The sequence below is a fragment of the Grus americana genome, chromosome 2 (assembly GCF_028858705.1).
Source record: "Grus americana isolate bGruAme1 chromosome 2, bGruAme1.mat, whole genome shotgun sequence".
Lineage (NCBI taxonomy): Eukaryota > Metazoa > Chordata > Aves > Gruiformes > Gruidae > Grus > Grus americana.
In genome coordinates, this window is record NC_072853.1 from 149,403,254 (window position 1) to 149,428,336 (window position 25,083).

At 37.7% G+C, this 25,083-nt stretch overlaps 1 protein-coding gene across 1 annotated transcript in view; it reads right to left on the reverse strand.

Moving 5' to 3' along the window:
- Positions 1-3,278: 3,278 nt before the first annotated feature.
- Positions 3,279-25,083, reverse strand: part of C2H10orf67 (chromosome 2 C10orf67 homolog) — a 39,163-nt gene continuing 17,358 nt past the window's right edge. Inside the window, 5 exon segments of the mRNA XM_054815060.1 lie at positions 3,279-3,345; positions 6,156-6,230; positions 6,328-6,431; positions 20,276-20,341; positions 23,917-23,975. Coding sequence (XP_054671035.1) covers positions 3,279-3,345; positions 6,156-6,230; positions 6,328-6,431; positions 20,276-20,341; positions 23,917-23,975 — 371 coding nt within the window.

The following is a 25,083-nucleotide window of genomic DNA, read 5'->3' on the forward strand; positions in this document are numbered from 1 at the left end:
CTCCAGAACCATGCGGAGCTAACTTAGCTCTTTGTTCATAGCCTCAGCAAGCAGCTGACTAGAAGAAGGAAAAAGAAGATGGTTAATCAGAAAGGTAAGGTACTGTGATGTACAACATATTATCTCTTTCTTCGTGGTTGCCCTTATCGCTATTATTAATCAATCACAGCGCAGCCAATGCTAGCTGAAAAACAGAAAAGATGACTAAATGTTTCCAGGACCAAGACTGTCCCAGGGACCGAGCCTGTCAGAACAAACACCGTACCAACTCATTCCAGAACAAAAGACAGCTTTTACATACTGAATCAGAAGAAGAGCTACAGAAACAGAACACAAGGAGTAAAGCAATGCCCAAGGTAAAAGCTGACATTGCTTAAAGTATATAACAAAATGAAAGAGAACTGTTTAAACGATATTTGTGCATTTAGAGATACAAATGTAGAAAAGGTAGCAATTCTCTAAAATTATGAAGCCAGTGAGAAATATGCATGCAAAGAATTACTTACAACAGAAGATTTAAGAGTCCATACTTGGTTTTGACCGTAAGAATAGACATTGGACTAAAAGAGCGTTATCCACAGGGTTGATATTAAGCAGGTGCTTTTAAACACCTTGCTGGAGAAGGAATCATAAGGCTTGAATGAAGAAACTGTGACATTGTGTGTTAAAACAAAAAACCTGCTAACTAGCATTCTAAGAGATGGAAAGAACAGTGTTGTGCTTAGTGGTTATTATGCTTTTTATTTTCTTAATAGCAGAGATGTTGAAAAGAAGAGAGATTAGTATCACGGTTTTGATGCATTATTGTTGAAGTATGGTTTTGATACCCACCTCATAGCAAACAGAAGTAGAGGTTAAAAAAGTTCTCATAATGTTCTTCCAATACAGAATTTCATGGTGATATTATTAGAATTCAGTATCAAAATGGAATTATGTTCATCTGTGATTTCTCATGGAAAGAGATGACAATACATCAAACTCTTATAAAATCCTACGAGAGAGAGATCTGGAGAAATACGATTGCATTCAACTATATGTTAAGCAGTTAGAAAGAAGCACTGAAATTGCAGAGTAGGTTACTATGCATCGCAAATTTCAGACTCACCATCTTCAAAAGCTGTCCATTTTTTTTTGCATTTGGAAGTAAGTCTAAGAGATAAATCCTTGTCTTCTTTCTGGTCTTCTGTAGACTGGGAATATATTAGGGGCTAGAGGAGGATTATTTTCTTATTGAGGTTGATTAGAAGCTATTGGTTGACTAAATAACCAGAAAGCCAAGTCACAGTGTTATGTTTAAGTTCATCTGGCATACAGGAAAAAGAAATAAAATTAAAACTGTTCTTAAAACAAAGAAACACTATAAAATGCAAAAATGAGACTTATATAAACAATTCTCATGCTTAGCTTAGTAATGCTTGAAGAAACCCGCTGAGAGATATATCAGCTACCAGCATTTAAGCCAATTCTAACATGGCCTTAATACTTGAGAGACTATTTTAGGGCGAATTTTAATTAAAATAAGCATAAATATTTCCACTGAGTTTTGAGAATCAGAATAGTTTCATGCATGCCCTTTTTGCAGGATAAAACATGAGGAATTTAATATTTGCATGCATATTTACATACATATATTTATATATTTCAGACAAATATATACAGACCAGTCTGTATTTCTCTCTCTCTCTCTCTCTCATCTAATCTACATCTATTTCTGACCAGCAATTTGTTATGACATGAAAAAGGCACATTTCTATCATCTTTCTTAAGAAACTAGTTTTATTCAGTGCAATAATTTGCAGAAGGTCATGTAATCATGGATACAGTGAATTTGACTGCTGTTAGAAACAGACACACTAGACACACTATGTAGACTATTAATACCCATAATTTTAAGCACTTAAGCATTTAATGTTCCTTTTAAATAATTTCACTTTTTTTAAAGAATTGCTAAGATATTTTCATGTTCTCTTCTGAGAGAAGCATCTGAAAGTCAATTTATCCTTTGCTATTTGCAGAGACTTGTTTAGAGAATTGAAAAGAGATACTTCAGGATGCTTTTCACTGAAAATTGTTCTTTATTAACTTTATGTGAATTGATGGTTAAAATGGAAAGCTCATTATTTTTGTAACCTTGGTATCTTTTCCGTAATTACCTATAGTCACCTGAACAATATCTTATTCTTCCCTAGCCTTTACTTAAATGTAATTTTTTTTTTCCACTTGAATATCTTCTGGTGCTACGATGGCCCCTCGATCCCTGTCATTTTCTGTCATAAATAATTGTATCATATAGGTCTTTATGTTCATATTACATTAGATATCAGCATTTCAAACAATAATCCTAGGTGAGTGGCATATATTTCTTATGAAGATTCTACCTGTGCTCACGAACTGGGCATAGAATTCTCCATCCCCTGAAGTCATCTGATAATCTACCCACTCAGGTAGATTAGGTTTGAAAAACAGCAAGGCAAATTAAACTCTTACCAGTTAGGCAGCTGGTGGTGTTCATAACTTTAGAAACCCATTCACTTCTCATATAAGTAACTTTGGGCTTCCCATTTATTCTAGTTGTGTTGGGTTTGCGTGGCAAGGTTTTGGTGGCGAGGGGGCTACAGGGTGGCTTCTGTGAGAAGCTGCTAGAAGCCCCCCCTGTGTCTGACAGAGCCAATGCCAGCCGGCTCTAAGACGGGCCCGCCGCTGGCCAAGGCCAAGCCAATCAGCGCCTCTGTGATAACATATTTAAGAAGTAGAAAAACACTTGGAGAGAGAGCTTTTGCAGCCGGAGAGAGGAGTGAGAAGATGTAAGAAACTCTGCAGACACCAAGGTCAGTGCAGATGGAGGGGGAGGAGGAGCTCCAGGCGCCGGAGCAGAGATCCCCCTGCAGCGCGTGGTGAAGGCCATGGTGAAGCAGGCTGTCCCCCTGCAGCCCAGGGAGGAAGGATGAGGGGGTGACCAAAAATTTATCATTATGATTCCTTCATATACTGCAGATGGATGTTATGTTTACCTAGCGATGTATGCCAGTGAAGGCACAATTTGTATGTTATTTGTACACGCAAATTATGTACACAAGGTTGTACTGCGTGCAGCTGAGCATATCCAACTTTGACTATCTGCCTCTGTTGGACTTACCCTTTTCTCATTTTCACTATCAAATCTGTTTGACTTTATGATATGAACTGGCTTCTATGTCTTGCTGTATTAGAAAGATTTCTTTAGATAGAAATGAAGCATTAAGTAAAATAAACCAGTTGCCTTGTCAGTAACGACTGTCTCACTGAGATGTACATTTAAGTGCTAGTAGCTGGCGTTGCAGGGTTTGTCTAAGAAACATCCATAAGGTTTTCACATTCAATTAACCTACGTTAGGCTGTTGTCATTCTTAAGAGCTACAATACATAATTAAAAACATACTGAAATTGAATTTCCAAAATATCAAAATAACTCTAATGGAGTCATTTGATTCATATTTGCTTGAGAGTTTTAAATACCAGAGACTCTGAAATAGAGATGGAGCATATTAGTTCTGGGTAGCCGCAGCCTTTCTCTTATGATTGTTAATTGGTTGTATTCAAGTTCAGAGCCCTTTCACCATCAGTGGCCACACAGTCTTCGATGATTTCAGAAGACACATAGAAGATATTTTGGCCACAAGAGGGCTCACATATTTTATAGTTGGTTTTTTTTTTGAAAATATGAGTATAATTAAATTATAATAATACACAGGCTAAATTCAAGACTGCCCAGATAGTCACACTGTCATGAAAAAATAATCTGTGTGGTTCTTTAATAAATATCAGAAAAAAATGAAGCAAAAATAAGAATGTTCCTATAGGCTATTTAAATCTCACCATTAATTGGCTTTTCATCAAAATGAATGTGTTTCTATGATGTTACAACGATTACCTACGTACAAAATAACAACTGAATCTGTTGTTTAAGCAAGTAATTTTAATGGTCTCTGTCCAAAAAAACCCTCCAGTACCTATCTGTTCAGGTAACACGGTGTATACTCATTAAAGTAAACTTGGTAAGAATAATAGAACTTTATTTTTCTACAGAGACTTGCATTATTACTAGAAACACTGATAACACTGTCATTATATTATCAACGCAGTCTATTCTCACCATTTACAGATGAGAAGATAACTTGGGGCCTATTTCAATGAATACTGAACTTAATGAGAAACTATCCATTGACCTTAGAGATACTCTATCAAACTGAACAAGCATGAAGTACAATACAGAGAGTTTGCTGTGCAACGGATGAACTTTCATTACGGTTCACCATTTGTAGGACAGGAATTACTGCATTTCCACACCTTTGATTGGTGTCATGGAGATAAAAAATACAGGAAAATAACTCTCTGAAATACTGTAGAATGTGCAGTTGGTGGGAAATCTTGTTCTTTAAATTTTGGTATCAGTCCAGAGGGATTTGAAATAAACTTGAAATTCTGAAAAAAATCTTGGAAAAAATGAAATATGATGTTTACAAGATTAAATGGATTCCATCAGGACTCCATAAATTTGAAATTAAAATTTGTGTGATTCATCCATACAACAGTAGCAAAGATACCACCGAGAACGTATTAAAGTCATTTGGCATCTGCTAGGGCTCTCCTTTCCTGCCTTTCCAGGCAACACTCACATACAAACTCTGGAAGCTCTGACAACCCAAGACGACCAAGGTTTTCCACCCTATTTGCGTGCCGTTGAGTTCAATCTTCATAAATCCTGCATGCTTCTTCAGACAATAAAGATGCTTATTGCTCTGCATAAGATATGCACTACTGAAATATTTTGCTGCAGGGAGAAAAAATCATAGACCTAAGACATGCTGCACAACTTGTTGTCCACGCTGATCAGTACTAGTGACCTAATATCAGATTTTAGATATTCTTAGTCTGTAGTTTTCTGCCTAAAATAGCACTGGGCTATGTCATGGCCTATGAGAGAGGTGTTTTTGTAGCATGATGCCAAACACATATGTTGCATGTTCTGAGATATGGCCTGATGTTATGTGGGCATGCCATCTGTACTGCCTATAGGGAACAAACCAGCACCAGAACTGCTCTAGGGTTTTGTCTCGAAGAACTGGTTGCTCTATTCCAAAAAAGAATATGACTGAAGCAATACAGACACACTGAGGTTGGTAGAGAACCAAGACCCAAGGACAAATGTGAGTATCTACACCATTAAAAAGTATTTGTCAGTATAGATGTAGTCCTAAGCTCATCAAGCTGTGCAGGTGCTACTTGCCCAAGAAACAGCATAAGGCTTTTTCAACGGGCAAGATTTATGCTAGGACCAGCTTTAGACCAAGGGAATTCATAACTTTTCCAAGGTTTTCAATCTCAATCGCAGCTTCATGGCGAATCAGAAAGCTATGTCCCGAGTAGTTGTGCTGGAGCTGTGTGACCTAGAAGCACTACAATTCTCAGCCGGCCTCTATGACTGAGCAGAGCTCGATGGGAGCCGCTGTTCTTTTGCTGGAAGTTCATTACATTTAATGATTAGAGGGATTCTGTGGGTTTTGACTAGCAGTGTTTTTCAGCCAAAATGTTTCAGAATATACAGAAGATGAAAATTCTAGAGAGGATGGATAGGGCAGAGGACAAAACTGGCTGAGGAAAAAAGTGTACATAAAGGAGAACTGTGGTCACATGAAAACCAGACGAAAGCCCCGTGATACTGGGATAGAGAAAGTGTAGTGACAGAAAATGGTGAAGTATGAAACAAGGGAGATGAAAAAGAATTCTGGGAAAGAGGGGCATTAGGAAAGAAGACGATAAACAAATAGGCTAAAAATAGTATTAACAGCTTAAAATCTATTTCAAGACTGCCGTAAGAAAGACATTAAAGAAAAATGTAGTCTAACAGCACGCAGAACAAATTCTGGTTTTAAGTACTAAGAGTACTATTAACACAATCGTAAAAATTACCTGTCTGAAGTGTTTATCATTGTTACAAGCAGGTTAACAGTATATTATTCAGTCTATTAATATTTAATCCCAATCTTTTAAACCTAGGTATTACATCCTTAAATGCTAATGACTAAGTAATGGAATAATGTATATAACTACCTTAATTTTTACAAATATAATTTGCAACATCTATAGGCCTGAAGTATTTTATCAATGCAATCAATGCAATAATATTAAACCTCTTCTGTAGAACCTGGATTTTCTTTTTCCATATTGTATTGCTTTGTTCAGCTTCCTTTCTAAGATAGAAAATAAAAATGTAAAGAGAAGAAGCTAAATTAACACAGAGCCTTCTTAAATGTCTTCAAAGCACATCTTAAACATTTTGGCCACTGCCTTTCTGTGCTTTGCCTTACTTGACCTTTATGTTTCTTTAGTTTCTCAGTTTCAGCAGTCAGGGTTCTTTCAGCAGCTTGCTGCTCAGGTACTACATATGTTATCTGAAAGTAAGTAAAAGAGTGTTTATTTTCTTCATCAACCATACAAAAACAAATACAAAGTTTTGCTCATACACAGTGCTATTCTTGGGACAAGTTTTTCTGTTTGAGGCTGTTAGATATTTCCAGTATCCTGTTAAAAATTGAAAGGTTTTGTAACCTAAGCCAGTAGTTCAAAGTCGGCTCATTTTTTTTCTTTGTTTCTAAAGACTGCGACAGTTAGGCATTTTGACAACCATAATAAAAACAATACTGTGGAAATTAAATGCAATCTTGTCCTATGTATATGTGTCTAAACCTCATCTTACTGCTATTAATGGTAAAATTGCCATTGCCTAAGTGGATGAGGACTCAAGACCTATGATTATAAACTCCCCATGGCAAAAAAAAAGTATATGGTCAACTGATTAAAACAAAGAATTGAATTCCTGCCTCAGACCTAACTCTGATTTTCATGATTATGTCTACACTTGGCGTCCAGGAATGCTTCCTACTCTTTGCTTTTGTGTGGATGCCCTGACTCAAATCAGTCCCATGTCAAGTGTCAGAGTTAGGAAAACCCGGGTACACGGACTAGAAGGGGGCTGTGGCACATTTCCAGTCTGGGTGACTGGGTGGAAGTACCTGTGCCCACGGAGCATCCATGCCATACAACTTGGGCACAGCCTGTGTGACTGTGGATCTTCACTCTCCTGTCTGGTTCCTATTTCTCTCAGAGAAATGTCATGAGAAATTCTGTAAAATCCCGGGATAAAGCTGCTACATAAATGCCTACTAGTATCATTACTTTAGCAGCTAAAAGGTTAGAGAGACAGTAGTTCTGTGAGATTGATAGACTTTAAAAAAGGTCAGTGTATAAAAATATATATAAAATATATACCTAAATGTATTAGCTTGCAATAATTAAAGGTCACCTGGTCAGTAAGCTTTTTCTTTTAAGATATTGCTCTTTCATCAGATGTTCCTTTTCCAATTCTCTTTTCTCCTTGGGAATTATTGTTCCAGTTTCACTTTGCATTGGCAGATCGGTGATTATAACTTTTTCTTCTACTTGCAGTGCTGAAAACTGACAAATGAAGTCTCATGAGTGCACGAACCTGTTTTAGTTTCCTGTAATACTTTTATCATTCAGGAAAAGAAAGCACCATTGACTAGGCATGCCATATCAGAAATCTGAAAGAAACTAAGCAATCTCAAGCCTTCCATTCTCTCTCAGCAGGGTGTCATATATATTACTTTTCCAACTGTAAATTATATTCTACACAGCACAGAGCAAATCTGAAAAAAAACCCAAAGATGAGATGTTTGTTCAGTCATGTCCCCAGCCACCTCCTCCTGCTTCTTCACACCTCACACAAATACACATTCCCTCCCCCAAGAGACATTTCATCCCTGTTGTATTTCCACAGGTCTCCACACAGACACACTGGACACGAACCTGGTAAATCAAATACATTACCCACCCGTCTGTTTGAACAGAACTCCCAAGCTTTCGGTAGTGTTTTGTATTAAACCCTGGTCCTATCCAGATCAAATCATCATTTTGTTTTTTCAGCTGCAGACACATTCCACTTTCTCTCACAAACACACACTGGTAGCTATGTGGCCAGTTCAGAGGAGTAAACACCAGAGTTAAAGAATAGATAGTATTGCAGATACATTATAGTATCAGGCCTTTTTAAATAAAGAAAAATCATTTTATTTACATACTATGAAAGCTGCAAATGAAATTAACTGCAAATATTAATTATTACAATACCAATTGCATGGTCAAGTGCTCTTTCCACACATGGATTTTATACTGGCGTAACACCCTAGATTTCAGTGGCAATATAACTGGGTAAATGGAGAATTTGTGAAAGCAGATTCAGGCCCATTGCAGCTGTACACAAAATGGAGTAGATCTCAAGCCATGGGATGATGGTGCAAAGCAGCTCTAAAGCCACAAGATTTCATTCCCAGCTGCTTGAAATATAAGCATAATAGGACTTCCGTAACCCATAATGATACCATCACTGACTTCTGCGATGTGGCAGGGTAGAAAAGACCACGTCTAAAGACTTTCCACAATCTGAAGATCCCCAGCTCTTGGGATGGTCCCCTGACGAAGCACTGGCACTTCCAAACTCCAGTTCAGTAGGGCAGTCAAAAACAAATGAATGACAGTTGCACTTGTCCTTCTTGTAACATTTTCTGTGAAAAGATGGTAACCCCCCCTCATTTTAAAACTGATGCTAACAGCAGCTACTTTCTAGGCTTCAACCAGTTCAATTTTAAACACATAAATTCCCTCCATTACATTTTTCCAGCTCACTCCTTTTCCTCATTGCAAACCATTACCCTGTTTCTCATTAGATCACTTTAGTCCCTTCTGTGCTTTGATATTCTTACTACTTTTTTTTTCACTAGTTTTTATTTACTCCTCTGAAATCTCTGTCATCATGTGTATCTCAAAACTATGCTCTTCCCGGTTGAAAAGAAGAGCAAATCACTTTTCAAATGTGGAAAGCATTCATAAGCCGGATTAAAACTCAACTTTTGAAGACAAGTGAGACTACTGCCCTTTTCAAGAGCATCTCCACCTGATTGAAGTGTATTCTTAACACAGAAGGAGTCTTGATCAATCTTTTGATCAGAAAAGTCTTTGCTATTTAAACTGTATTTCACACCCTTCAGCTTTAAAACCTCCGGCAAGCCTAATTAAGATTTTACTCAGATTTATATATAACATTGATCAGAAACACTAAACACTAATGTAACAACCATTAGTGCATTAATGTATCGAAATTTTTTATTTTCAAAAGTTGGAAATGCCTAATTCTATTTATTACTGTCATTCAACTCACTGCAGAATGGTGGACTAAATTTTATATCCTCTTCAAGCTGGCCGAAACTAATGAAACAAATTTCTGCCCCCTATTGATCTGTCCAATGGAACCCAGGTGAAGGGCTAAGAAACTATTGCTTTCTTCCTTCCATTCAATTTGAGGTCTCACGTGCCTTCTTTTATTATTATTTTTTTTTTTACACTGATGTTGTTCAGAGTAGGACACCAGGACACCCATAACCATAAGCCTACTGAATATTCTCCACTGTGAGCTTCAGCTCTCAACAACCACCCTTGGTACATATGCATGGTCTTTGGACTGCCTCAACACATGACCATCTGTCATGATTGCATGGTGCCTCTCCACAACTGGGTCGGATCCTTGCCTGAGGGCATTAGGTTCCAGACAATGCTGGTTTAGATGAACAGTTTGGTTAACACTACGAGGGCCATCTGTTCTACAGGAAATCCTTTCTCTGTGTCATTAATGAAGTGTTCCCAGCACATAACTATATATTTGTCTCCTTATATAAGCTTTTATGTAATAGGAATTATGAGGGCATGTTATTAGCAAATGAATAGTTTGCAAAAATTACTAAATTTCATTGGATAAGTTTGCTCGATACACCTCTTAGTACAGATGAAAGCTAGCCACACATTTGACAGACGAAGTTATTGCCTAGTTAGTGTGTCAGCATGGTTGCAATACCTCAGTACCTCACACAACGTAAAAGAACTGAACCTTGATCTAAACCTTGCAAATAAAGTCTATTGCCTCCTGGAAATCAAAATATGAATCCTATTGAACAGGATTCCAAAATTTAACTTTGGTAAGGAAGTTGAGCTCCTCTGTAGCATAAGTTAGGATGTTGCATATTAGCATGGTTATTATAAGAACTATATTTCAGGAAAGACCTGTCCTATATTTCAGATATGTAATCAAATACATAATTAATTTTTAGCAAATTAGCATAGCCAGAATCTAATACCTAAAGTTTCATGTTCACAAGCTTTTCATCCACTGTTCAAACACACTTAGCTTTCAGACACTGGAACTGTAACTTACTGAGTAGGAAAGAGCATTCTGCTACTAGTCTTTTGGTAACATCTCCCCCTCCTCCCAATCTCATTTTCATCTTAAAAGGTGAAAGTTTGAAATACAACATATTGTACTTATCTCAGTACAAAAAGCTACTTACAGCTATATAGCTAAAAATTATTAACTACTACATTTCAAAATATGATTAGATTTCACCCTGGACAAGGCTCCTAATTGCCTAAAAGGCTCTAAACTACTCACTGTTGGCTGAAAAGCCATGGAGGCCTGGAGATGGGTGAAGACACAATGTGCTTATAGACTTGCTCCAAGGGCTTGGTGGATTTTCACTTTATGCCTAATGTAGAAGAGTGTCGTAAATATCAAACACAGTGACCTGACTGAAAATCTTCCATTTTGGGGAAGTTCAGGAATACGCTTTCCTCTTTCTTGAGTCCTGAAATTACGATTACTTGAGCCATTTTAAAAAAAATCTAGAATCTTAAGATTTACGTGCAAGCCAAAGGTTACCATCCTCTTTTCTGGATATATTTATAGCTTCCACTACATCAAAATGGTTTCATGGTCTGTTGAGATCATACAGAAAATTCACTCCATTTAGTCTACTTCAGTTGAGAAACATTTGGCAAACCTGAATGAGCCTTAACAGTATTAACAGGACAGATTTAAAACCTAATAAATATTTTTCCCATTAATCATGCTATTATTATAAGGGTTTACAATAACAAGGAGTAAATCTTGAAGCATATAAATAGTAAGGAAGAAAACCATTCAGTCTGTACTACATATTAGGAATTAAGGGATTAATTTAGGGACATTAGAAAACAGAATGAAACCAAAAAATGGAACTACAAGTAAGAGACATGAAGCGATGAAACAGATTTCAGGGCAACTGTGGCAATCCTATTATCTGTGACACTCTTTCTGCTCCACTATTATACCCTTCCCATCATGATATTAGTTGGTTATGAATTATTTGCTCTATATTAAGAAAATAATGAAAAACATTCAATAAGAAAAACCTATCCTTTGACGGGGCTAGCTAGAATGATCTATGGTTGGACTCAATGGTCTTAAAGGTCTTTTCCAACCTAAATGATTCTCTGCTTCCAACATACTCTTTTATCTCTGGAATTAGTGTTTTTCTGCAATAAACACTAATTCTTCTTGCATATATATCCTTTTTTATCAACAGTGCAGTATGCAATCATCAGCTGAAACAGAGTATGATCAGATATCCTATTATTCTCAAAATCTTCCAAATGGATTTTCCAGTGTAAATATAATCCCTATCTAGATACATAAAAATTTCTAGAGGTGAATGCAGGTGTCCTCTGCTCTATCTACAAAACAAAATTACACAACCAAATCTGCTACAGTACAAACACCAAGCAAAATATCAGCTAACCCTGTATGTGTACTTAATAGTAATTGAATAGTAACTGAAAAGTAATTGAACTTTATTGAATCTGTTATCGTGTGGTCCTTCAAACCCATATTCAAAATTAAAGAAAAACACTATTTAGCAGAACCGTACCAATATCATTTAGTGTTTTACTCATTAACAGCAGATCGTATCTTGAAAGCACTTCAGGCCATGCCCAAGTCTACATGGTTTCTGAGAGGCACTATCCTCCCAGGACTGTAGAGCTATGGGCAGGATGTCAGGTTAGGCCTGGACATCCCCACATCCCCCTTGTGATGGATGGTGAGGAGTGGTCAAGTCTGGGCATTGATCCAATTGTTTAAGAGACTGAAAGGAATAAATGTGCTTTGCTCTTTTTAGAAGGGTGCATGCAGGAGGAGAATTCATGTACTCTTGCAGGATCATAGAATCACAGAATCACAGAATGGTTTGCGTTGGAAGGGACCTCAAAGATCATCTAGTTCCAAACCCTCTGCTACGAGCAGGGACACCCTCCACTAGACCACGTTGCCCAAAGCCCCATCCAACCTGGTCTTGAACACTTCCAGGGATGGGGCATCCACAGCTTCTCTGGGCAACCTGTTCCAGGGCCTCACCACCCTCACAGTGAAGAATTTCTTCCTAACGTTTCATCTAAATCTACCTTCTTTTAGTTTAAACCCATTAACCCTTGTCCTATCACTACACTCCCTCACATAAACAGTCCCTCACCATCTTTCCTGTAGGCCCCTTTAGGTACTGGAAGGCTGCAATTAGATCTCCCCGGAGCCTTCTCTTCTCCAGGCTGAACCACCCCAACTCTCTCAGCCTGTCCTCATAGGAGAGGTGCTCCAGCCCTCTGATCAGCTTCGTGGCCTCCTCTGGACTTGCTCCAACAGCTCCATGTCTCTCCTGTACTGGGGCCCCCAGAGCTGGACACAGTACTCCAGGTGGGGTCTCACAAGAGCGGAGTAGAGGGGCAGGATCCCCTCCCTCGACCTGCTGGTCACACCTCTTTTGATGCAGCCCAGGACACGGTTGGCTTTCTGGGCTGCAAGTGCACATTGCTGGGTCATGTTGAGCTTCTCATCAATCAACACTCCCAGGTCCTTCTCCTCAGGGCTGCTCTGAATCCATTCCCCACCCAGCCTGTATTTGTGCCTGGGATTACGCCAACCCACGTGACCGATACAGTATTGATCAATATCAATACAAAACCATACAGCCCTGATAAATTAATTTTTAATTCACCAGGTTAAAATCCTAGTTTCTCTGATGTGTTTTAAAGCGCAATAGCAATTATGAAGGTTGTAGGCACTAGAAGGAACAATAGTATGAGCACTAGTAATAACATAACAGAGCTATGGTTATTATGGATGGGATATTCTTAGAAATTCAGCTAACAGGAAAAAGGATTGTGAAATAGCAGCAGTAAGTTGGTCAAAAAATATTATACAGCAACAATGATGACAGAAGACGAGAACCAGGTATTAAAGGAACACAGATAAATGCTAGCCGTATTTCAAACTCCTCAAAACACTTGGAACAAGAGAAGAACGAGGCCAGGTCATTTTAAAGGTGAGACTATAGTCAAGTGCTCCTTCGGTTCCTCAGGTGTTTTCAGACACATACAGACTTGGTCCATGGATGGTGGATTTTTGACACATTTATAACAGGAAAACAACATTGGGAAAGGTTTGCTGGAAAAAATAACAACCCTTCAGCAAGAGTCTAGGCATGCAGAAACACTTGAATGTAGGCTTTTTGAGTACAGAAATGACATAACTATTGGCTACAGCTCTTTATCCCCAACATCACAGCTGTTCTTACGGTATTTAAGCATCTTTTTTGGCTTTAAACAAAAATCTCCTCCTGCTTGAGGAAGATATTGTCCTTAAAAGGAGAGAAAAAGGTTTTGGAAGTAGTGTGAAGGCTGATTTTTTGTCAAAATTTTATGTTGTTGCTACTGAGTTTGAAATTTTATGTTACCGCTGCTGTGATTTCACTGTATGACTGAAGCATTAGGGCAAGTAGACATCTGGGTAAGTGTCAAAGTAGTGTTTAAATGATACAGAATCCATTAAAAATGAATGTAAATTAAATTCTTCAAGAAAGGATATTCCTCTATGCCTATAACACTTCAAGCTATAGGTCTCAGTAACAACTAATTACCAACAGTATGCCAATTTTTGTTTTAATACAAACATATTTCTACTAACCTAGAAGTGCTCCAGTTCAGTTTATCTCAGCATATGGCTTGTTCTCACCACATGCCATAGATTTCCAAATCTAACTATGATTAATAGGATATGTCAAATAACTGTTGAAGGAAATCTAGCTTCAAAAAGTGAGGCTGATTAATACATTGATTTAGACATTAACTTCCAAACATTGAATTTTTTTTCTATTATTTGAAGTTTTAGGAAGATCAGGGATATCAACAGTCAAATAAAGGCATTCTGAAAATTAAATGCAATCTAACTTTAAGAATAATAAGACAATATAAAAATCCTTTGTGCTTATAATAGTTCACTACATTTATTCTGTATTATAAAAATATTCTGCAAAAGTTAAAGAGTGTTCAAGTTTTCCCAGCCATTATTTGCCTAAAATGTTTAAAATATAATCCATAGCAAAAAAGAAATCCAAACAGTTTAACTTTGCTCATACTTTTGGTAAATGACAGGATGTAGTAGTAGCTACAGATGACAATTTGCATTTTTTATTGTGGTCACATTCAGAAACCTCCTAGCAGAATGAGTTTTTAAATAGTTCAAACAACTAATGGAAATTTGTAAGTGCTAATTATTCTTACAAAGGAGAAAAGGGCATTTTTTAAAGGAAAAATTTCAAACCCGATTTAAATGTTAAACTACTTTTCCTTATTATTCTTACAGGTTTTTCTACTTAAAGGATTCAAAAGTTGGCAAGTGTGCAGAAGGACTTACAAGCTTAAGTCTTTGGAAAAGGAGGATGACTTATGTAAAGCAGATCACACTTGAGCGAGTCCGGAGGAAGGCCATGAAGAGGATCAGAGGGCTGTGGATGTTGTCTACCTAGACTTTAGTAAAGCCTTTGACACCATTTCCCACAGCATTCTTCTGGAGAAACTGGCTGCTCATGACCTGGACAGGTATACTCTTCGCTGGGTAAAAAAACTGGCTGGCTGGTCAGGCTGAAAGAGTTGTGGTGAATGGAGTTAAATCCAGTTGGTGGCCAGTGGTGTTCCCCAGGGCTCAGTGTTGGGGCCAGTTGTGTTTAATATCTTTATCAATGATCTGGATGAGGGGACCAAATGCACCCTCAGTAAGTTTGCAGATGACACCAAGGTGGGAGGGAGTGTTGATCTGATTGAGGGTAGGAAGGGTCTACAGAGGGATCTGGACAGGCTGGATTGATGGGCTGAGGCAACTGTATGAGGTTTAACACGGCTCAGTGCCAGGTCCTGCACTTGGGTCACAACAACCCCAGGCAGTGCTACAAGCTTGGGGAAGGGTGGCTGGAAAGTTGCTCAGCGGAAAAGCACCTGGGAGTGTTGGTCAACAGCTGGCTGAACATGAGCCAGCAGTGTGCCCAGGTTGCCAAGAAGGCCAACAGCATCCTGGCTTGTATCAGAAACAGTGTGGCCAGCAGGAGTAGGGAAGTGAGCTGTACTCAGCACTGGTGAGGCTGCACCTCAGGTATTGTGTTCAGTGTTGGGCCTGTCACTACGAGACAGCACATTGAGGTGCTGGAGAAGGGCAACAAAGCTGGTGAAGGGTCTAGAGCACAAGTCTGATGAGGAGCGGCCGAGGGAAGTGGGGTTGTTGAGCCTGGAGAAAAGGAGGCTGAGGGGAGACCTTATCGCTCTCTGCAACTACCTGAAAGGAGGTTGTAGCCAGGCGGGGGTTGGTTTCTTCTCCCAAGTAACAAGCGATAGGACAAGAGGAAATGGCCTCAAGTTGTGTCAGGGGAGGTTTAGATTGGATATTAGCAAAAATGTCTTCACCGAAAGGGTTGTCAAGCATTGGAACAGGCTGCCCAGGGAAGTGGTTGAGTCACCATCCCTGGAGGTGTTGAAAAGACGTGTAGATGTGGTGCTGAGGGACATGGTTTAGTGGTTGGACTTGGCAGTGCTACATTAATGGTTGGACTTGATGATCTTAAAGGTCTTTCATGACCTAAATGATTCTATAACTTCATGACTCTCTATATATTTGTTTGTCAGATTTCCTTCAGCGGTGTGTATTTATGATGCATATGTTATTGTTCCTTGAAGGCTGGGACAGATTAAGTGCATATGTTTGCAGGAATAAGCAACCATACATCATATCAGGTATAAAAATGTAGAGGAACTGGAGGCCCTCCATGGCAGATATTCTGGTCATTTCTCAAGAGCCTCTTAGCACCACTTAGGACCTCGATACTTAGGATTTTCCTGCTAGTTACTAACTCAGCTGCCAGCTTTACCCAAATGCCCTAGCAGCATTTTAAATTCTGCTTCTATTTCCACAGTCCCTTTAAGATCACATCCTACTTAGTTAATCTTGATGAAGTAGAGGAAATATTTTTCACATGTGGATAAACATGATTCTCAGCTTAAGCTTCAGAAATAAAAATTTATTCAATACCTGGACTACCTTTTTTTAAAACTTGCTGTGTGAAGACACTGTTGTAGCACAGTAAAGTGTTGGTCTTCTACAATACTCTGGCATGTGTTTAAGGTAGAATTTGTGCTGCTTTTGGTTTTGAAATATGTAGGTATTATGTTAAACAGCAAGAATCCTAGTTTTCTGTCCCTGTGCTTCATGGCACTGTATTTTTTGGTACAGCATTGCTGCCTGTGGACAAAACTGGGATTTGGGGTCCAGTGTTTAAATGTTTTTCAGTATTTTTAGCTATCTATAAGGTACAATGCTAACGAAGGGATTTCTTCCACCGGATTCCTACCTTGTCAGTTGAACTGATTTCAGCCGGACAAACCCTGAGCTGTGCTTACCCACTAATGACAGCGGTCAGACATCATGCCCTGTGATCTGCCATGTTCATTCTCTCTAGATTGAAGGACAAGGAACAGCGAGTACGTGTTTCAGTTTGAAAGGGTAGTGAGTAGAAGGACCAAGTCTAGTAGTAATGTTACTTAACTCCATTTGGATTAACTGAAAAAAAAAAGACTGTTACTTTTTAAAAGTATAGGTGCAATAATAGTAGTTATTAGTGCAGTGTAAGGAGCATACGTCATCGTTCATTTAAAACACAGAGGTTTAAGAGAAGCCAGTGGAAAAAGAAAAACTAGACTAAGACAAATAAAACAGAGGTATGACACTAGCAGAGCACTTTGCAATATTAGCTAATAAAATCTGCATTTTACTTAGGAAATAAAGTTAATTGCATACATTTTTCTGTTCCACAGCTGGGACACTTTGCACCTTTGTCTCGGTGTCTTCTTTTTCTCCTTCTGTTGCTAAAAGGAATCACCAAGAAATATGAACTAAACAGTAGGCATAAACTTTTGGAAAAAATCTAATATTAACCCAGAACTATAGTTTAGTGAAAAATTGTATTAAAATGAGAAAATAAGTAGTCATCTGTAAATAGCATATTCAAAAGGCATACAACGTTTTGCGGATTTAAAGCTAATTGTATTAGCACTTTGATCTATGACAGTGAACACCTGTCTTTCGGTTCTCCATCTGGGGACATAATAACTGGAGAGAAAAATACTTACGCTTTTTCTTTGAAAACTCCATTGGATATAAGCTGGGACTGTCAACAACATGAGAAAGTGACAGCAACTCCTTGGCTTGTAGTGAGTTGTAACAAAGCCAGCCGGTCCTGTGTTACTGCCCGGCATTGCTCAGAAATTTGTACTACTCACATGATGGGAAAGCAAAAATATTGGTCATAGACAATGAAATGAAACTGAATATTGACAGAATCATTAAAGATGACAAAAGGGGAACATTTAATCAATTGACATTTTCCCCCCTAAGATTTATTCCAGGATTTTACTATTGATTCAATTGTGACTACTTTGCTAATGATTCTATTTTGTAATTGTTTCATTTCATCTAACATTGTTACATTTTCTGGGCTTTAAACTATTAGGAAATGTCATTTTATATCACTAACATTTTTATTTATTGTAATAACGTCAAAATATGCAGAATTGTATGGTAATACAGAAAATACTATATTTATGTAATAATCTTCATGAAATTCTTTTAAACAATTGTTAAAACTTGGAGAAGATCTTTTGAGAGCATAAATACTTCAATCATATGTCAGAGGATTTATACTTTCAAATTCAACTTTGCTTACAAATTACTTTTTACATTCAGTGTTCATTCCTCTTCCTCTTGAGCACTATGTACTCTGAGAGTGTTTTTATTCTCCTGTTTGTCCATCTTTCATTTCCACGTTTGCATGCACTCAGAGTGTCAACGAGAAGTCTCAACGAGCAAAGCACTGAAGTTCTCACTGAGCCTACTCCTTCCTTGCTGTTTCCCAGAGGATGAGCATTCCACTTCCAATGTTATTTCCCATTCACTCTGCACATTACTGCTCTGACTATCTGACTTAACTGCATTACTGCCATATTTCTTTCATGTTTAACACTGATTTGTTTGATAATACGTAATCAAAAGATAAGGCCACAAAAAGCTGCATGTTAAATACTTAGGTATTGCAGATTACTCAAGGTATCTTCATCACATTTCACAATTAATTGCAATGCATACTCTGTATTTTGGGGCACTAAATGACCTTAGAAACCGCCTCGTAAGTATGTTCTAGATATTTGGCAACTTTGTGCTTAATTTTACAAATAGGAGGAGAGGGAAGAGTGAGGCCAAATCTCATACAACAGCCTTTGCAAAGGTTGGACTCCTATGTACTCATTTGTTTTGAACTCAGACTATTACTACATCTGCGCAAAGAAACATTTTCCCAATTCATCCAAGAAGATCCCCTTAGATGAAGCATTTCTAGGTAAAATTTGGAACTAACTCTGGAATAATAATAATAAAAAAGAAGTAAACATGTCTCATAATCAATATTTATTTTTAAAAATAATTTTATTTTGAAAACTTATTTTTCTCCTGAATTAATAAAAGCTTTCTAATGTCTAGATATTTCTTAACATGCATTAAGGATATATAAAATCTGACTACTTAAGCTTTGATATTAAAGGTCCCACTGGGATTTCTAGAACTAATACAACTCAATTTGTAACTTAAAATGATGTTTCCAGGTGTCTCAGCTACGATCCAGAAGTCTGTCTAAGCTGTTTTCATGTTACGTATCAGTTCAGAACCAGACTATGAGCCAAATCAACCCTCAGATACATCGTCTCATAAAAATACCTTCAAAGGCTTTTGGTAAATATACAAACCAGACTGTAATTTTTAGCATTAGCTAGCATTCTCTGCTGGCACAGTTGTATCCCAAAAGGTTTTCCTTGAAAGAGCAAAGTCTGTACCATGGCCTAAATGGAGACAATCACATTTTAAAGTCTTGTATTCATAATTTCCTAATTCCCATACAGTCCTGCTTACATCTTCAGGTCAAAAATTTTTCTTAAAATGTGATGAGATTTATAAACCATTTTCATTATGAAAGTGCTTATCAAAATTTATTCAATAGACAACTTATTTTGTAGTTTTTTTTTAACGTTCACAAACTGCTGTGAAAGACCTACCCTACAACATTACAATTTGTTTTTTCTTTAATTTTCAAAAAAATACAGTTCTACAGTACTTACCCAGACTCACTGAAACTGAAAACTGCGTAAGTACTGCAGGATTGGCCCCCTATTAAAAAAGCCCAAGACACATGGTGCTGAGATTAACAAAACAAAGTAAAGCAGCTATGACTTGGCACAAAGTTTGACAAGCTGCAGAAAAGCAAATGTTTAAATAACTGAAGTGGTACTGATTTTCTATTCACAACCTTTTCTCTTCTAAACAGTATCATATTCTTTTCCAGCACATTTAGATTGCAAGTCAAGCTGTGTTTTATTTTTTATTATAATAAACCCAGTCAGCTTACTGTAACAAAGACATACTAGTGGTGATCAGTGTGAAAGCCAGTACGAAATCAGGCTAGGAAAAGAAAAAAAAAGTCAAATGGTAAAATAAAGGACCAGCCGTCTGGAAAGTTCCTGGATCATGTAAAAAGAAAAGAAAAGGCAGTGTTCTTATGAGACTAATGCAGAATACAAAAATATTTTAAGACAAAACTCTGTATCATTGCCTATGACATTTGTAAACAGCAGCAGCAAATCTTTTCAAATAATGTTGCATTTATTAAATATTTTCCAAGGCCTCCTAAAACAAAATAGTAGGTTTTTTAAAAAAAATATTTCTAGTAGCATTGTTTACATCTGTTCTCTCAAAACACAGTAAGAACAAAATAAAACTGTAAAGTATTTTTGCTATTTTTTTTCACGTGTAAAAGAACTTCTCTACTTAAAAATAAATTTATTCAATCTATGGGATATTAAAAGGGTTTTGCATATTTTATTAGATTTGCAATAAATGATGGTTTAAAAAAAAATAACGTATATGTAAGTATCTCACCAGGTTTTTAACTAATGATCTTTCATTTTTAAGTTTTGCCTTCATTTGTTCTTGAATTTCAATCAACTACGATGTAAACGTGAGAATCAATGTTGGATTTCATATTACAAACAGGTGTAACTCTCCAAAAATCCTTTCTAAATACAGCCTTCTTGATCAAGACACTACATGGGGACACACACATTTTTGTATGACAATTGGTAACAGAACGACATTTTCACTTATCGTTAGATACTTTTATGTGGGGCTTAATAATGTCACGAGAGTCACACATATCAAGTTATTTTGACATAAGCAGAATGTGATGTCACAGGAGGTACAAGGATGACAAAACCATTAGGAACGGCAACTTCATTGACTTAAACTCTCAGAAAAGTGAGTATTTGTGGTAAACCTGTTACAGTCAAACAGCAGTGGCAGCTTGGAGCTGCAAGGGCAATTCCACTGTTCTGCTGTAAATCTGTCGGAAGATCAGCAGACGTCTGCGTCATCTGCAGCAATTTCTAACATAGCCTCGCAGGACAAACATTGTCAGGCAAATTACACATCTAGTCGTACGGAGGACAAAGGATTGTGCCTAAAGAGCAATTTAAGCAGAATTCTGCAAGAATTCTTCAGAAGTTCCAGAACCGACGTCCCTTCAGCAGTTGTTGCATGGCAAAGCTTCCTTGGCTCTGCTGGGTTTGAGCTGTCTGGGACTTCTGTCAGAGCTACTGGCACTTGGGACTTGCAAGTTAAACATCTATATTTCTCAGTATCACCAGGAGCAGAGTTTGCTACTTACTGTATTTGCATTTACAATATATTTAAAGCCAGACAATGTTGAGTACAACACTGACATTCATTTTCTTTCATGAAAATGGAGAAACGCTCCCCTTCAGCATAATAACCTAGAAGCTAGAATGCTCAGCCACAAATCAGGGCAGCCGACATTGTATGCCGCTGGGAGTTTTATGGGGCTTGATTACAATATCCCAAGTAATGAAAAAGTAGCCTAACTACCCCTCTATGATGAGAATAAGGCACCAGTTCTGTTCAAGCTGTGCCATTGGACACAAAGAATATGAAATTCATGAGACTAGATACAGAATACTCATGCACGAGCTTGACGACATACCAAAGCTGTGACTGCATGAGAAAGGGACAACCTTGTGTTTTGACTCGCTCGATCATTCATGCGTTTTACATTAGACTATGAATGACAAGAAAACAATAAACAAAACAGTCCCTCCCCCAAAATCTAAGCAAAAATACCCAGAAAAAAATTGAAGAAAATAAGAACAAATCTAGAAAAAAGTCCCTTCCTCTGTGTTGAGCATCCTAACATGTAGCTTAGAGATTACAACTCTTCTGTGCTTGGTCTCCCTGTATTCAGCTTTAAAGAGAATATTTCCCCACCAGAACACAGCGTAAACTACCAGTTACATCGTTGGTATACAGAACTATGGGTTCAAAGGTCCTCCAGTTCATCCATGATCAGAACCCTGGGCAAGTGCTCTGGTCCTTATGAAAAACTCAGTCCTTGCCATCTCTTGCGATGCTTTGAGAGAAATTAGAGAGGCAATTGCCCACAGCTAGTGCACAGCTTGGCTGCCGGGCCACAGGAGGAAGATCCAGACTACAAGCCCCATCTACAAGAAATCAACCGGTAATTTCTAGTTAATCCAGACAGTGCTTCCAAGGTGTTTCATCATCACTTATTACTGACCGTGTCTGCTTTGAATCCTGGTTTTAAGTGTTAACTTTTCCTTATACAGTGTATATTGGATGCTGATGTCTGTACCAACTTTGTGAACTCCATTTCTGGAGTGAAATGTCCAACTGCTGGGCACTACAGCAGTGTGTGCCGTCATGGCCAGCTCCTCTTTTTAAAGATCGAAGAAGAATTTAGGTACATTCTGGCTATCAAGAGAACATATTTCAATGACATATGCAAAGGAGGGGGGGGAAAGTCAGAAACTTCAATCAATGTAGTTAATCTTTTAGAATTGTAGCTTTTCTTTCAGGAATGGAAATATAATTAGATTTATTGTCAGAATTATAATGGGAAGAGAAGGACTGCTCCAAAGATTTCCCACGGCACTTCAGTTTTACAATTTAGCTCAGTGGACAGCCTGAGCAGTGACGGTGAAGGGCTACCTGTCCAGGTAGCTGAGGCAGTTTGGGAGGAAGGTGTGCGATCCATTTTTGCACAAATGTAGCACTTCCACATTGTGTGAGTGGCATACAGAAAAGAGTTCCTATGCCACTGCTCAATTCCACAGACCGAGGTCGTATCAATGGGAAGATACTAGATGTAAGACAATGTCCTCCATTGTATCGAGATGAAGGGAAGGAAAGCAAAATATAGAGTAAGTTTCAGGAAAAACTTCCTGTGAGTGAAAGGATGAAGAAAATGTACTATTAACTGTATTCTTTGGACTTTGCAAATGAACTAAGAAGAAATGTTCAGTACAGGAACAGTCAACGGACCCTTTCTTTCCAGCATAATGAGACCAAACCTAAGCAGGATTGCTGAGCACTGTCAGGCTAGAAAAGAGAAAAACTAGCAGAAGACACATCCCTTCTTTGATAGACTAGACCAGTTCATATTCTCCTTCTGATTTTGTATTTCATGTACAGAATCCTAATGAACTTACCCTTTCAATGCTCCTATAAAGATAAGTAGGTATCACTGTTTTCAGAGTGGGAAAATCGATCATAGAAGAGAGATTCATCAAAGGTCACGAGGAAAGGCAATGAAAGGGATGATTTTAGAAATCCAGCACCTTAGTCCCCACAAAATATTTTTTTAAACAGATGAATTTGCATGAGAATTTAGTGATCATGGAATTAGCATGCAGAAGTATCAATATTTCCCTTACTTTTCACCACAAAGTAGTGAGCTATCTACAAAATATTTTGGAAATGTTTCACAGAAGGAATGTTTGTTATAGGAAGATCCGCATCTATTTCTTAATTTTCAGAATGACAACTATATACTGTAGAAAAAAGTAATTTGTGAACCATCACAAGATAGGAAGCCCACTGCAAAGATATCTAGATGTTATACCAGGAAAACACTGAGAGGTGTCAACCTTTCATGGAGATCACTTATTAATTAATAAACATCGGTGCTGGAAAGTTTTTTTTAAAAAGTTGACTTTTATACCTAGTTCAGCTATTGTTTTGCCCAGATAGCATATAAATAATAAGTCATATATACTAACAGCTGTGTCCAGGAATAGTGGAATATTTAACAAGTCACAGGTTACAAACCCCAGCCATTTTCTCTTTTGAAGTTACTAGCTATTCGCCAATACAAATCTTTTTTCCGTGCCTTCAGAAGCTTACTGAATGCGTTACTTTTTAAATTAAAGTTTTCTATCATTTTACTGTAGCTTTTTGAGGTTCAGAATTTTCACTGTGTTTTAACAACATTATGAAATATGACAGGATGAGAAAATCAAAATCATGATGTTCATTAAAGGAATACCAATTCATTATTACTCTACAGTGATTTATACTACCATAAACCAAAATGTGACATAATTCAAGTTAAAGTCAGCTTTCTGACATTATTTGGACGATACACTGCCAACAGTCCAAGCTCGTTACTGTTCTGCCAAGAGCGTAGCTTGCAAAAGTAAAAATTACAGTACCTTTTGAACAGTTTGCTCATCAGCTTCCATTCTTCATCACCTTCTTTGAACTTGTTTATCTGAAAATAAGAGGGGAAAGAGAAACCCCATGAAATTACATGCCTACATTAATGTATTCAAAATGTTTACTTCAGGTCAGTCTCTAAACCCAGCGGAATGCACCGGGGACGAGAGTCCTGGCAGAACCGTGACCTTCACCACTGCCCTTGACATTCACAGCCTTCTTCCTGCTGTTCAGCCGGCTGGTGAGATAGAGATGAAGAAGTAAGTTCAAGAGCCAAGTGTGACTGAGTGCCCACAGCTTTTCATTAATACTAATTCTGGACATCCTTGCTGTTAGTCACAGCCAATACAAAGTGTTTTAGCAGGTGGTTCTTTATTGCTCATACAAAATGACCAAAAGATAAGAAGCACATTGGATCACATGATAAGCAGGAATCAGGAATTCTGTCTGTGTCAAATTCATCTTGCCACTATTAAGGGTGATACTGGGTCTAATCTACATGGCCATTACTAGGCTGAACGGCCAAATTCTACTCTATCGCTGTAGTTTCTGGTCCTCCAGTAAATATTTCACTCTGGCAATATACCAGTAGTAACCTGCAGGTAAAGACTGGACATTGTACTCATCAGGAAAACCCCTCCTTTTAAGACCTGTAATAAAGCGCGGGTATCAAAAGCGGTGATGGCTTATTTGATTTTCTTAGAAACTTCCACAGAAACACAAAACTACTTATATGAAGAAATGCACATTCAAATATTTTGCAGAAACTCAGAAACTACTCTCTACAGAGAGAGTAGGTTTTAATATAGTTCCCTTATGATAAAACAGTAGACTGTAATTTAAAAATACAACTATATAACTATCTACATATGACACTTTTCTAGTTCAGTAACTTTATAGCACGTATCTGTCAGAAAATGTGAACTCTAGCCACATTGCTAAGCAATATTAGAAGTCTCAAAAGCCACAGCAAATATTCCTTTGTCATAAAATAAAAATATGTAAATATATGCATTAAAATTAGAATAAATATGTATGAATTTCTCTACAAATACATACAAAATTAGCATTCAATACCAGAAAAAGACAACAGTCCAGAAGCAAGTCACCATCCTTCTGAAGCATGTTAACAATTAATTCCAACTTTAGTAACGGTTCTTACA